Source organism: Vidua chalybeata, chromosome 3 (assembly GCF_026979565.1).
Source record: "Vidua chalybeata isolate OUT-0048 chromosome 3, bVidCha1 merged haplotype, whole genome shotgun sequence".
Taxonomy (NCBI): domain Eukaryota; kingdom Metazoa; phylum Chordata; class Aves; order Passeriformes; family Viduidae; genus Vidua; species Vidua chalybeata.
Genome location: NC_071532.1, coordinates 82,425,373 through 82,439,613, shown reverse-complemented (window position 1 = coordinate 82,439,613; position 14,241 = coordinate 82,425,373). Strand labels below are relative to the sequence as shown.

General features: G+C 41.1%; 1 protein-coding gene across 3 annotated transcripts in view; it reads right to left on the bottom strand.

Moving 5' to 3' along the window:
* FILIP1 (filamin A interacting protein 1) overlaps positions 1-14,241 on the bottom strand; it is a 59,734-nt gene that overhangs the window by 33,171 nt on the left and 12,322 nt on the right. For all 3 annotated transcript variants that reach the window (XM_053936926.1, XM_053936927.1, XM_053936925.1), the window contains exons 2-3: positions 8,791-8,964; positions 6,580-6,758 (exon numbers count right to left, since the gene is read on the bottom strand). In XM_053936926.1, the coding sequence (XP_053792901.1) occupies positions 6,580-6,758; positions 8,791-8,964 (353 nt within the window). The remainder of the gene's footprint in view (positions 1-6,579; positions 6,759-8,790; positions 8,965-14,241) is intronic.

Sequence of the window (14,241 nt, the reverse complement as noted above, 5' to 3'; positions counted from 1 at the left end):
GACTTAGCAGCCGTTTGGGGAAAGAAAAAGCATCACATCTGTTTAGGGTTAGGAAAGCTTCCATATAGGCTCACTGATTCAGAATAACCCCCCCTAGTCAGATGATGTCTTGAGGTTCTTCATACAACTTACAGAAGTTATCAGACCACGCAGAACAGGTCTTGGATATTAGCAGGGCATTAGGGCAGTAGGTCATATACTTCACTAATTAGACTGTGCATCTCTGCACAGGTAAACTTAAACATAAAGCAAATATCCAACACGTTCAAGCTCAAGAGCCTATTATATATTTATACTTGTAAATAAGTGGTATCTATTTAAATTTTTTAGAAATTCACTGAAACCTGGCATTTCAACTGAAACCTGTTTCTAATCTTTCTGAATCAGGAAGCAATTTTCCCTACATGGCCCTGATTCAGTTCTTGTTTTCTTTGCCTAAAAAACGACAACGTAAAAAGATGGCCTCAGTAGAGCTGTGAATTGATATTTATTTCAGTAGTATAATAACTCTGAAACATGCCAAAGGGCTCTTAAATGTTAAAATTGTTACCTATTGCACCCTGGACAGAGTTTGAGTTCGTGAGTAGATTTTGAATGAAGTAATTTTTTCCCCCTGTCTGACCCTGGGAGCATTTGAATTGATGATTTTAGCAAGCAAACTTGCTAGGAATAATGAAGTACATATAGTTTTGTATAATAATTCTCTCTCAAGGGCTGTGAAGCTGATGCCTACTTAGAAAAAAATTTGGAAAAGTAGCTGAAACAACACATGATGCCATTTTATATAATCCCAGAAGTGACTGAAAGACTGGACAGTTTTGAGGACTATCCAAGTGTAAAGAGATGGATTTGGATTAGTCCCAGCTCACATTGTGTAAGACTTGCAATACTTTCATATTGTTTTTCCACAGTCAGATGTACCTGTTTGTTCTCTCATTTTCAAATTACCTTTGGAACCATTTTGTTGGAAGTTGGGACCAGATTCATTAGTTAAAACATAAACTTTGAGTTGTCGCCGCCTTGCAGTTAGCTAGAGCTGTAAAACAGGACTTGCAAAATGGATGACCTTCAGATTTACTTAACTGTGCAGAAATTGTGTTTGTCATTGCCAGGATTTTTAATTCATTTCTTTTAATAGACTACCCCAGAATTTCTGATCTGTGACCCTGTGAATATATTACATTGACAGAAAATAACCAGATTTTCCAGACCATACCAATAGCATGTCAGTCTGAAAAGGAAAGAACAAAATGCACTGCTGCCCTTGTCTTCTACATTATAATATTGAAAGTTTAGAGGTGCAATTACTGAAAAGTAGACAGAGTGACTCAGTGGTCTAGTAAGGCCAGTAATGTGTGGTAAGATGAGTAACTGCTGTAGGCAATGGTGAAGTCCCTTTGGGATGACTTTTCCTTTTTTTTGGTCACAATTTGGAAACCAGGACACAGAAACAATCTCCATACGAGAAAAAAAGCCAGAGTACAAATATGGCTAAAAACTCTTGGGGAAAAAAAAAAAAAAAACCAAGATGACAAAAATACTTCTGTAAAGTAACCTAATTTCCAGACTTTAGAGGACTCACCAACAGATGATAGTTACAGATCAAAAGCTGTGTTATATGTTTGGATTTTATACCTCACCCCAATACTTCTGTATGGACCTATTCTTACCACAGAATTTGGCTTTATGGTGGTAAATCACAGAAATTTATTAGTCCTGAACACTTCATATTTTTGGCTTGATTGTTCTCTAAACAAGTAATTGACTGGTGGATACTCTGCCCTGCTGTCTTCCTGCCAGCTCCTTTATTTTACAGACTTCATAAAAATCGAGTAAAACACAAACTGGAAAGGCAACACACACAGAATCTCCAATCTATATCACACTCCAGCCTTTGCACTTGCTTGGATCCATGAAACACAGGGAAACAAAAAGGCAAGCACTTCCCAGTGAAAGGCTTGGTGCTGCCGTCTCGTGGGAAAAGGGAGAAGGGAAGCTTTGGTAATAAAGGCAGAAATGCAAAAAGGGGAAAAAAGGGAGTTTGCGAACTTGTTAACATCAACACTCCCATTTTTGCTTCAAGAGGGCTGTGTGCTTTATAGCTCACAGATCAGTTTCCTTTGCAGGTGATGTGGGCCCAGAATTACATCACCAGCAGAGCAGCCAAGAGCACCTCGGTGCCAGCATGACTGAAGTCCAGAGGAATGTATTATCACAGACCTCCGAGGGCCTTGCCAGTGCATTCCTTGCTGGGGGTGCTGCAATGGGGAAGGCAAAGAGGAGACAATTTTACGTGAAGACTGAAAGGGAACTTTGTGGAGGAAAGAGCTGGGGTCACAGTCTTGCTGTCTCCTCTAGGCAGATCTAATTATGGCCATGTACTTCAAAAAGAGGTTTTAACTAAAACCAGATTTAGCAGGGCAGTGCTTAGGAAGTACAGACTGAATCCTCAGCCTTGCCTTTGAGGAAAACATGAAATGCTTCAGTGCACACCCTCTGTTCGACAACCTACATCTCATCCATATAAAAGAAATTCCCTCCTACTCCCACTTTTGCAGGCTTTCAGGCTATTTCTTCTATCCATCCTGGGTGGCAGGACTGGCTCAGTGGTCCTCACCTCAAGCCTCTTTCTGAACCTTTAAAATCAGTGGGAGCTTTCAGTGCTTTTAATAGGAGCAAAATGTGCTGTCAACCAACAGGATTAAAAGAAGGGCACAAGAAAAAATTTCAGAGATTAGGACCTCTAAAAATGTCAGCATTATAAACCTCATCCCCTAGGTTAATCAAAGCATCAAAGAAATGCTGACATTACAAAGATCTCTACCCTTTTCCCCCAGGAAAAAAAGCCCTGCTGATCAAATGAAAAAGTTTATATTTGATAAACTAAAGATTTCCCCTCAACCCTGCCCCCATTTCCCTAAAAGGGAAGGCAAGAGGGCTGGGACTAGGCAGCATAGAGAACAGCTAAGTACCATTACATGTTAAGCCTGCTTTATACAATAATTTTTGGGGTCATGAAGTACCAATAGCGGGTTTAGCTGTGCCCAGCTCAGCCCAAAGTCATGCCACCGGCTCCCTCCCCAAAGCACTGCTAAAGTTCATGAGGGTGCCTGTGCTGCGAAGGCTAATTTTATCCCTGAGGCTGCTGATGCCTGCTCTGCTGCTCTCCAAGTGCCCACTGCAAGCCACAGCATCAATGCACTTCTAACCAGACCCTTCATTCTCCACCTCTCAGACCAGAGACTCCTTACACCACCCTCTATCATCCAAGTCTTTGAGGGGGCCTGGGAGCCTCCAGCTCTTCTCCATATTCCTCAGCCTCCTCAGGAGGCTCCAGGAAGATGTCTGCTTCTGCATTCCCCAGAATCAGAGATACCCAAGCACAACTTGATGTTAGAGGCACAGCAGCTCAGGTGGGCAAGTGTTGAAAAGGGAAATTTGATTGCATAGAAAAATAGAAAATACTGTCCATAACTATCAAACATCATTAGATACTATACTACTATAGGGAAATTTCCAAAACACTTCAGCCACCATGTCTGTAGAAGCACCTTCCACTAAAAGTACCAGATTTCTTTCATCTCCACCTAGCAAATGGTCATCACTACTCTTCCTGTAACATGCAAACCTTTTCCACAATCTTTCTTCAGCTCAGTTGCACTTGGTCTTGCAGAGCCAACAGCAATAGTGAGGCCCTTCAGCCTTCTCCGTGTACCCCCACATCCCCAGGTGTCTATGTTTTGAATATCCCAGTGAACAGTTTTCTCTCTCTTATACTTTTCATGTGTCATTATTTTTGAGAAATCATGTTTTCCTGTTACTTCCTTCCTGTATGAAGCTGGCCTAATAATTATTCACTCATAGGAGCTGTTTGCTTTCATATCATGTTGTAGTAGATGGATTAGAGATAATGTATGAAAGTGCACGTAAAAAATATTCCAAAGTAAATACATTAAGAGAGTGTTAGACATCACTTAGAACTGAAGCATATTTCTTTCTTAAAGAATTCCCTTTTTGCTTTGTTCAAACTTTCACAAGACAGAGAAAGCAGATGTGGCCTGCGAAAGTTGATGTAGACAACAATGGTTAGGGAAGATTGATAAACTACTGTGAGGAAAGAAACTGCTGAAATTACTTAAATCCAGTACAGAAATTATTATTTCTCTCATTGTAGCAGACTGCTGTGAGATGGCCATCCTGCAGCACTGTTCTTCTTCTGGCTCACCCTGTCTCATTAATATTATAACTGTGAGTGCAGCAGAGTGGCTGACGGGCAAAGTTCAACTCTGCGTCCCTTTTTGTTTTCATGGAGACTACAAGTCTGTTCAGCTTTTAATAAAATAACCCTCAAAGTACCACAGTAAAAGGAATTATATCTATAGTGGTACTTATAAAACAATATTGCCTATGCAGGACCTTAAAAAATGCCTTTGGGCAGGTCAGTTCTCTGTCCCAGTATGTAAATTGAGTATGAGTTTCTTGTATGCTTTAATCTGTTGCAATTTAATTTTTCCACTTCAAACTATTTCTTTTTGACAAAATCTATTGCCACTGTGGGGCTTTCCTAAGAAGTCATCCTATCACCCTCTCTTTCTTTGTGAATATAGCCCTCAAACAATACTACTTCTAGTTTTTAATACCTACAAAGACATGGGTGCAGCCTCAGTTTCATGTGCACTCAGAAAACAAAGGTAAGAAATTGAGATAGTTTAAGACTTTATGCTTAGTGAGTGGTTTCCAGCCCATCTTGATTTTGCTAATCTGCTCTGTAAGTGATCTGAGAGGAGGAACCTGAAGAGGGAGGTACAGGCATCTTGGTTTTCTATGTTTAGCTGCATGTCATGTTCTCTCTGCTTGGTCACTACTATCTTGAAACAAATTAGTGTCATAGACAAACAAAATGTATTCAATAGCAAACATCAAGATTTCTGGTGTTACTCAACATAAATCAAAAGGGCTTCAGCACTGCAATTATTCCCCTGCAGCCACCAATACAGAGGCATTGCTGAATAAAGCCACTGGATTTAGTTGCTCTTAAAGATATGCTTTCAAGGCATATTCAAATTCAAACTTTCCTTTTCTTATTGCTGTTTTTCCAAAAATTGTAGAATGTAGCAAACTTGAAGTTTGAGAGAGCAGGAAGGGTAAGAGAAAATGCCCACAGATATGGGACATGATATCTTGACAAAAAGCTCTTTAATCACTTCATTAAAAAAGTCAATTAAACCCACATCATAATAGTCTACTAGACTATTTAGTGGCTTTCACACATTGAGAGGGAATAATAAGAAGGCAACAATTGTCAAATTAATGTGAATATTAAACTGTAAGAACAAAAGTAAATGGTATTTTAATACCACTTCTGTAGCATTTTAGTGGCTGCATGTCCACACATACATGGATATTTAGCATAGAGACAAAATGTCTTCTATGAGAATCAGATGTGAAGTTGGTCCTTACTTGAAAATACATTTTTCCTTTTCTACTGTGAGAATCAATATGCTAAGATGCAGAAGCATCTTTGTTCTTTAAACTTTGCCAATCAACCCAGGAAAGTAAAGACAGAACAAAACCAAAACCTATTAAACCAGGAAATATGGTCACTGTAGCTCATGTGCCACCTACTCAAAGTTGGCGCTGAACTGAATTCAGGAAATACACTAAACAGTTCTGCTCCTGGCTTTTTGCAAATGTCTGCCACAAGCCTGTGGTTTCCTCAAAAGCATTTCTTCTTTGAACTTGCCTTAAGTATTTTTCTTAGAGCCTTTAAAAAAAAAAAAAAAAAAAAAAAACAACAACAATACAACATGGATTGATTTCAAGCAGTTTGGTATAAGCACAAAAAATTCATACTGAAAAACTGAGGCTGTTACTGAGTGCTCAGTCTTCAGCTAAGGTAGGTGATCTTTCTTTTCTTAGAGACACAGAAAACAAATTACTCATCCAAAAAGCAGGATACACACTCCAAAAAAAGAAATGTGGGGTGTATGAGACTGTGAGATAAACGCCGCAGATAGTCCATCACAGGCTGGGCACATCTTGTAATGCATGATAATATTTTCTTCCAGATAACCTGCCTGAGGCATGTGTCTTCAAAATGTGAAAAAGAAGGCAAATGGTTTGTGACTTTGCAAGCCTAAACACAAAGGGCATGGCAGAGTCCTACCACTTGTGTGCCAGTATCCTGACGTGTTTTGTGTTTTTCCTTACCCTGCCCTCCTGCTGTGACAACAGTGCTGTGTCTTTCACAGAACTTAGCACTTAGCTAAGCAAGCCAGTCCCAAACTTAGCCAACATAAATAACATCTGATCAAAAGGTACCTGGAGGTGAACCCAAAACGGGCATGACTAATTCAAAACAAATTTGTTTCTTAAGCCAAGCTCACAGTACAGGAACATTCAGTGGTATTTCTCCAGCTCCAGATGTGCACAGTAACGTACCTACAAATGACAGGAGTGGACTAACACGTAACAGATGTTTTACACGTAAGTTTAGTGTCATTTAAACACAGAAGATACCAGGCCATGTCACTGCTGAAGGGACAAGCACTGGGACACTGGGGGTAGTCTTTTACTCACCTCTCCCGCTCCTGTTCCAAGAGGTTGGTAAAGTCATCGCTCTTGTTCATGTAATCTGTATGTTTATGTTTCTCATTCTCTAGCTCGTAAACGGTGCGACGATGGCACTTCTCTGCCAACAGGAGCTGTTCCAGCATGCGCCGGTATGTCTCTTTCTGCTTTTCTTCAAGTCTGTCCAGCTGAATTGTAGGAAAGGAGAACAGACTGTTTTAAACGTCTCCTTGCTTACTTCATCTAATTTATTGACCAACAATGTTGTATTTGGTAAATGCAAGTCCCATAATTATATATCTTGGGTTTTACATAAAGCAGTAACTAGAAATAAGAGTAACTGCCCTGTGAAAGTAATGATTTATTTGGATGACATAATAGCAATAAACATTTGCACAGTTTTCAGATACACAAAGGACAGAATTTCACTTAGCTTTAGGGTAACAAATAATATTGCTGCAGTGCCGTATTTCCCCTGTGGTGAGGTGCTGTGCACACTTTCTTCATTTCACTAGGAAAAAGCTGTAGCTCAGAACTCAGAGCCTGGGAGCCTGAATTCACACACCTGTATGGGGACTAGACACTATCATGTGGAGCATAAAGTGTAATCTGAAGGCTGAAATTTGAGTTATGCATCTTTAATACACCTGTAAATCTGCTGAGATAAAAGATCCAAATTATTTAGATTCTGTCCAGATTCAGTTTTACATTACCAAATACAATTAAATATAAGCCTTAGGAGTTTCCCCTCAGCCTGTGTTTTGACAGAAATTCTCTTTATTTATTCACAACCCTTTACCCATTTTGTCTTCTGCATTTTTTATTAATTTAATATGCCAACTATTATTCAAAGAAACATTAAAACCAGGGAGATGTGTCTAAAAAATTGCCAGGGCACTCTAAATCCACCACAGCTATTCATGTTGATCCTTTTGCTTTTTCTTGGGTGCAGATGACCAACTCCAGCCTCCTCCCTGCCAAAGCAGCCCTCAGCTTTGGTACTTGTCTGGTTGCCTGCCCCTGGCGTAGTGGTTGGCAGAGCCTGATCTGCCCACTCCCAACCCTTATCCTGTGAGAATCTCATCTTCCTCAGCTCCAGCTGCCCTGGGCTGCTGTCGATTCACAGCATATCTCAGTAAACTGAGGGAAATAAGAGAGTAGGAGGACCATGGCAATTTGCTCTCCAAAAGCTGACCATGGCAGTCAATATGAAAAAGTCGTTGCATTTTATAAAGGAGCCAGGTTGAGTTCAGCTTTTTAGAGTAGATTTTTGCACTTAATTTTTCTATTTTATTTCAATATAAGCCTTGTGAATTTGCACATGACAAAAGCTTTACATTGAGGTCCCTGTCAAATTATCAGCTTCTTTGGAAAAATCCTCGCTAAGCTATTTTAATCTAGTCTGAGAGTATTTTATGTATGCTCCCACATACTATGGTTTGATTTCCTTATTTACTAACATCCCAAAAATTCCAGGAGATGCTTCAATGAGAATACACAGTACAAAGATAGCCCATGGTAGACCCAACTCCTGGTGAATAAATTAAATGTTCTAATTGGATGAACTATGTTGTTGCATGCTCCTTCCCCATGACCTGGAATGTTATGAAACTATGAACAGGAGCAATGGCTGTTTATTTTGGCATTCACTCTGGCCTCAGACATTCTCAGGTCTACTTGACATTCATTTATTGCTTAAATTTTAAAGCAATGAGTTCTATAAGTCTCCTTTAGGGGCTGAACTGACTTTGCAGTCCTAGAGTTTAAGTGATGTAAACTGAATATGGATTTATGATCCCATAAATATGGTCAAAGTCAATCTCCAAAGGTCTTCTTTCCTTAACTACCCTCATGACAGTGTTCTAGTATGCCAAGAAAATCAAGGAGTAGTTACCAGTGCTAGAGGTTGAAGCCTGTGAGCAGTAGAGGTTGAAGCCTGCAATTGAAAGGAATTTAAAAACTAGAAATTTAGCACCCAAAGATTTTGGTCTTGCTTAACAGCACCAGCCCTAGGAAGCATAGAACCTCTTTATGGTTTGTGTTCAAATTCAGTGACTTTGCTTACAAATTATTCTGCATATGAGAAAGATTTTATTTTCAGTGTACAAATTCTGTGTTATCCTTCTTACATGCTTTGTGTACATCCAAAATGTATGGAGTTTCACTTTTGGTTAGGCTTCCTCCTGCACAGACATAATGTTGTCAATCAAGAAGAGTTACCTCTGAAATGGGTTTCTCGTAGACATCTTCCCCTACAGACTTCTCTTGGGCAAGGATGGCATCCCTGTGTAGCACTCGAAGTACATTCTCTGGAGTTGCAGACCCATAATGAGCTTCTAAAACTTCAGGTTTGGTTTTCTCTGTCTTCAGCATGTGGATCACATCCTCCCTTGCCTGTAATATTGCAAATCACTACCATGAGTCAACCTATGAACCAAGAGGGAGCGTGGAGAAAATAGGGGCATTTCATATGTACAGACTGCATACACTAAAATAAATTAGAAAAATGACAGGCTGTCAATGCAAATATAAAAATTTTGTGAGATCTCAGATTAAACATGATCTGTACAATACAAAGGGGAAGATAAGGGATTAATTATTTTGTTCCTGCATGACATTACATTTGAATGCTATGAATTTTTATCTGAGTTGCAACTATAGCCAGGGAACATCATTATTCTTCATACACTGGATCTTAGTTGTTGCCCATGCTGTTCCCTGAAGGGATAAGGAAATGAGGAGAACAAGCAGCACAAGTGGGCTGAACTAATATTTCTCAGACAGCTACTTCCTAGTCACTCCCTAACTGAATTTGCAACTAAATACTCTTTTAAAGTAACTTTGAAAATAAATTTTTCTTGTTTTTTTTTTCCTTTAAACAAACCCTAGACATGCTGCAGACCCCAGCTAACGAGACATGGAAAGTCTGAGCAGATCCTCCCAGCCATGGAAGACGGCTGTGCTGCTGGAGCAGGGGCTGGGAGCAGGGGTGCACCTGTGGCCAAGGGCAGCCTGGAGCTGCCTGCCCCAGCTGGAAGCCCCCAGTTCCAGCAGCATGAGCAAACATCTGGGCATGACGAGACAGCTCTGCGAGACCACCTGGCTGTGAATGAGGAGCGTTTTAGGGCTATGCTGTGGACAAACACTTAAGCCAGGGCCCTGTTTCTAATATACTTGCCAACACCTGTTAAGCCATCTGTAAAATGGGGGCAGGGCACCTGCTTGTCTTTCAAGGCATGTTTATGAGGCCATAGTCCAGGGAGAGACTGTAAAACCTACAGGTTTTTGGTGGGCAAAGGGGAGCTCCTGGATTTCCCTAGAGAACATCTTTCCCACAAGTGCAAATGGATGGGGGAGTAGAAGAATGTGGGCATTTTTCTCTTGCCTGACTTTCTGACAACCTATGTGAGCTTGGGAAGTAAATTAAGCACTAAGGAAAGGTTCAGACATTTAAGAAAAAATCCTTTACAAATCCTGCCCCTATGTAAGCAATGAGTGTTTCAAGATTTATGAACTGACCAACTCTTCACGCTTTCCCATGCTGTTCATAACAGCATTCAATTCATCCCTGTAGCAAATCTTAAATCTTTACCCAGAACCACAGAGGCACCACAGCTCAACAAAACTTAACTTGATTTTAGAATAAGCAAGAAAATAATTTTGGGAAATGGCAAAGACCCTTTTTTTTTTTTTTTAAATTTAAAACAGTCTAACATGAAAATAAATAATGAACTTCAGGCAAAGATCATGCCATCTAATTAAGAACTAGCCCAATTACACTGTATAACATTTTGTAACCTTAACTAAAGTCTTTGTGCTTGTCTGCAAGATACAAAATGCAAATTGGAATGGTAATTCATGTTATTTCAAAATGAGAGTGGGAAAGGTTCACCACTCATGGATGTTACAACTATGTGAATTATGTGAGCTAGTCTCAAAGAAAGACAGAAGAGCATGTGCACCTCACTACATCACATCCTGAGACTGTGCCTCTCTCATTACAGGAAAAATGTTATTTTAGGCAGGTTCTTGACAGGTTTCAGAATGTATTACTTTTCTCTATTCCTGTAGAAATAACAGGTGTCTTAGTGTCTTCATCACCATGAGGCCAATGCTTCTATACTGAAGAAAAAGCCTTTAAAAATACAATAGGATAGCATGGGAGTGTGGAGGAATTCCTAAATATCCAGGTTTTATGATGTGTTGTCTTAAGCCCTTTTAGGAAGAGGCAGTTCTGAGGCCATGAGGTTCATCCTGTCCCAATGAGCTGATTTGGTATCCTGCTGTGTGCCTCCCAGCAGGGGCCCTGTGCCACAGGCATGCTCAGGGACAGCACTGTGCAAAGGGAGCACCAGCACAGAGGGATGGGGATGAGGGAGCAGCTCCCTTCTACCCTCTGCTCCAAGGGACACAACCAATCATGTTGAAACGTCTTTTTGTTTTGATTCTGAGCATACAAAGCTTCATGCCCCACACAACCCTTTCCTCAGGGACAGGCACACCTCAGACCCTATTTGGGAGGGGAGGAGGATGAGTTCATTCTCTCACACTGTAGCTGTTGGACCCCAGATGGCATAATTAAACACTGGCAGGGCTGGGCAGAGCAGAGAGACAGCTCAGGATCAGGGATTTAACACTGTGAATTGGCAGAGCAAAAAGCTGGACTCCAGTCCCTGCAGTGGTTATTTGATACAGGAATAGCTGGTGGAGGCAGCTGCTCTGCCCAGCAAGTGCCCAGGCCCTGTTCAGTTGTGTGCTGCCTGACTTTCCTTCAGGCTTCATTAGTCTGTCATCACTCACTGTTAAAATGGAGCAACTTTAGCACAAGAGAGTAGGAATAAGAGTCCCTGAAGTCCCTGCTAACTAAGACAGGCTTCTGGATGCTGCAGGTTTGGGTCGCCAAAAGCCAGAGGGAATCAAGCCAGAGGGAGCCAAGCCAGGGGAGTGGATGATGCTGAATGGAGGAACTGACACCCCAAGAAGGAAAATAGGAGCCCAAGCTCAGTTCAGAACTTTGAAATAAAAAACCCATTCATTGCTTCATCTTTAAAGGGAAGCAGTGATGTGCCTAGCTCCAAGGGAACAGGGTAGGACAGTCAGCACTGAACACCCCGTGCTGCAGCCCATGGAGGGGTTCCTAGCCCAGAATCAGGCTGGGTGGCAGCATCCCCAGGGGCACAGTTAGCTGCCCTCTCCTGTACCCCTTCCTGGGTACCCCGCACTCTGCTGGCCCTCGGGATTTGATGACGTTAATGTGGCAGGCTGCCTTTTGCCTTTTCTGGGCTCAGCCATTTCTCCTAGCCTTATCTTTTCAAGGCTATCGGTTAATTCACCAAGTACTTTGTTTCAGTTGTGATAACAGTTTGTGAAAAACAAATGACAAACAGACACACAGGTTGCTAGGAAGCATTGGACCAAAAAGGGAACCTAATGCTAATAATAAACTGGAGACAAATTTGCTTTTATTTGGTCAGAAACAAGCTCCATCATAGGGAGATTCTGAAGGGCAGCTAACCTATGTCAAAGACATCCAGGCAACATCCATCAGCCTTGGGTTTTGTGAATTCCAGTTAGTCTCTCTAAAACTCCTCAGGATAATATAGAGGGAAGGAGCTGAAACAGCATGCCCGTGCATCTTGTGATTTCATATTTCTCCAGATGACCAATTTTCCCCTGAAACAACTAGAAGAGAAGTCAGATAGAGATGTTTTCTTCCAATGTATAGTGATCTGCAGGAAGCAGACCATTTTCAGAAAACAAGTCAGAATAATCCTGCAGAGGAGCGCTGGGGCTACTTCAAAATTCATACCTGTGAAGAAGCATGAGAGGCTCAAAGTGGGGGGCCCTAGCTAAGAAGAGGGGACTTTGCTGGCAAGCTGTTGCTGCCGATGGGCATCTACTGCTGGTGCCTCCCTTGCCCCAAAGCACAATGCTGTCTTGTGTAAATCGTAAGCTAGGAGACAAAGGCAAGGAAGATATTTCAAACTGCAAGTAAACTTGTGTATAAGAGCAGTTTTTAGCTGTTTTGATAGAAGGAACATGGTATTTGGCACAGGAAAATCATCTCTCAAATCCTGCTTTTGTTTTGTTTTGTTTTGTTTTGTTGGTGCTGTGATGAGAAAGAGCATCCAGGCTTGAGAAGACCGCATATTGCAACAGCTTGTAACACAATGAAACTTATTTGCAAAAGTCCAGAAGACTGCAATTAATCAGAGAAGCTCTTTAAAGTCAAAATACGTAATTTTAAAAATTTACTTTTATTCGTTTTTCATTACTTCAATTGTCCTACAGAAAACTCTGAGCTACCTTTCTGTCTATACTGTTAAGATTGTGAGTTCTTGAAAATAAAGAGACTTTTCCATTAAGTGTCCCAAGTATCAGATTCTCTAAGCAGTAGGAGCAATAAAGACAGATTAAAGATGTACTCATTTAACTCCTTCGGTTGCTCCCGCTGATAGAAGAACTGTAAAGTTGAACTATGTCTAAGCCTGTTTTATGCTCACTGGAGGTGCCAAAATCTAAAGGCTGATGACCTCAGTTCTTGAGTACACCCATGGAGGGCCTGAGATGCTGTAGAGCAATGCTGTCCCACAAAGTTTTGCCTGCTCTCCTTTCCCTCCCCTCTATTCCCCACTCATGAGTGCACTTACCAAAGAGATGGGGTCTGCATTACTACCTGGGAAATCCAAGACAATGCTTCCTTTCTCTCCTGAGTGCACCCTGCTTGCCCAGATGGAAGGCTGACGTGAGCCCACTCCTCACACACAGGGCTACCCTGAAACACTCACTTTTTGGCAGAATAAAGTAGGACTTTCTTTTGCTCACCGACTTGAGCGGAGCAGAGGGCCGTGTTCCAAACCTCGCTTTACTACATGCCTAGTAAAATATTTAAAAGATATAGAAAGGATGTAAAGAGGTTCCTGCATAAAATTGAAACCATTTAGGAAACAATAGCATGACTCTGCTGCTTGTAAAAGGGGTCCGGCAGCCTAGCAACCAGATTCTTGGTCAATGGAAAGACTGTTACACGAGCTGGGCGTTCAGACGTGCTTCTTCCTCATGCCCTGCCCTGCCAATTTACTACAGCCCTCTCTGCCCATTCCCACAGTCTTTGGCCTCTCCCATGAGCCTGCTGACAAAACTCAGCACCCACTAAACAGGGAATTTTTGCCACAGGCCATTTGTCACCTGGGAAATGGGACTGAACTGATCAAACTCGTTTCATATAAGGCATCTAGTAAATCGGGGAAAAAAATCAGTTGTATTCAAGATGGGTTAAATGGAGTCGAAGTAATCACTGTCTGCTAGGAGTAAAACCCAACTCAAGATCATTTACCAGTACATGTCCTAAACTCTTCTCCTGATTTTTTTTCCTAAGTCGCCTTCCTGCAAATTTATAGTTTGTCTTTCTCAAAATCAGTTACTGGTAACTGTTACCTTCATAGCTCCACATCTGGAGGTCTCTAACTGCTTTACATCTAATTACTTTAGAGAAATCTCAATATTTCAGTAACACGACAACAATCCTCTTAATTAGATGAAAGAAGTTTTGAAAATTCAGGAGCAGGAGTAGTGCTTACAAGAAATGCAGTTTATGTAATATTTTGGCAATCTGATATTTCCAGCTTTCAAATATTTCTTTTCTGGTTATGAAGACACTTTATTATACCT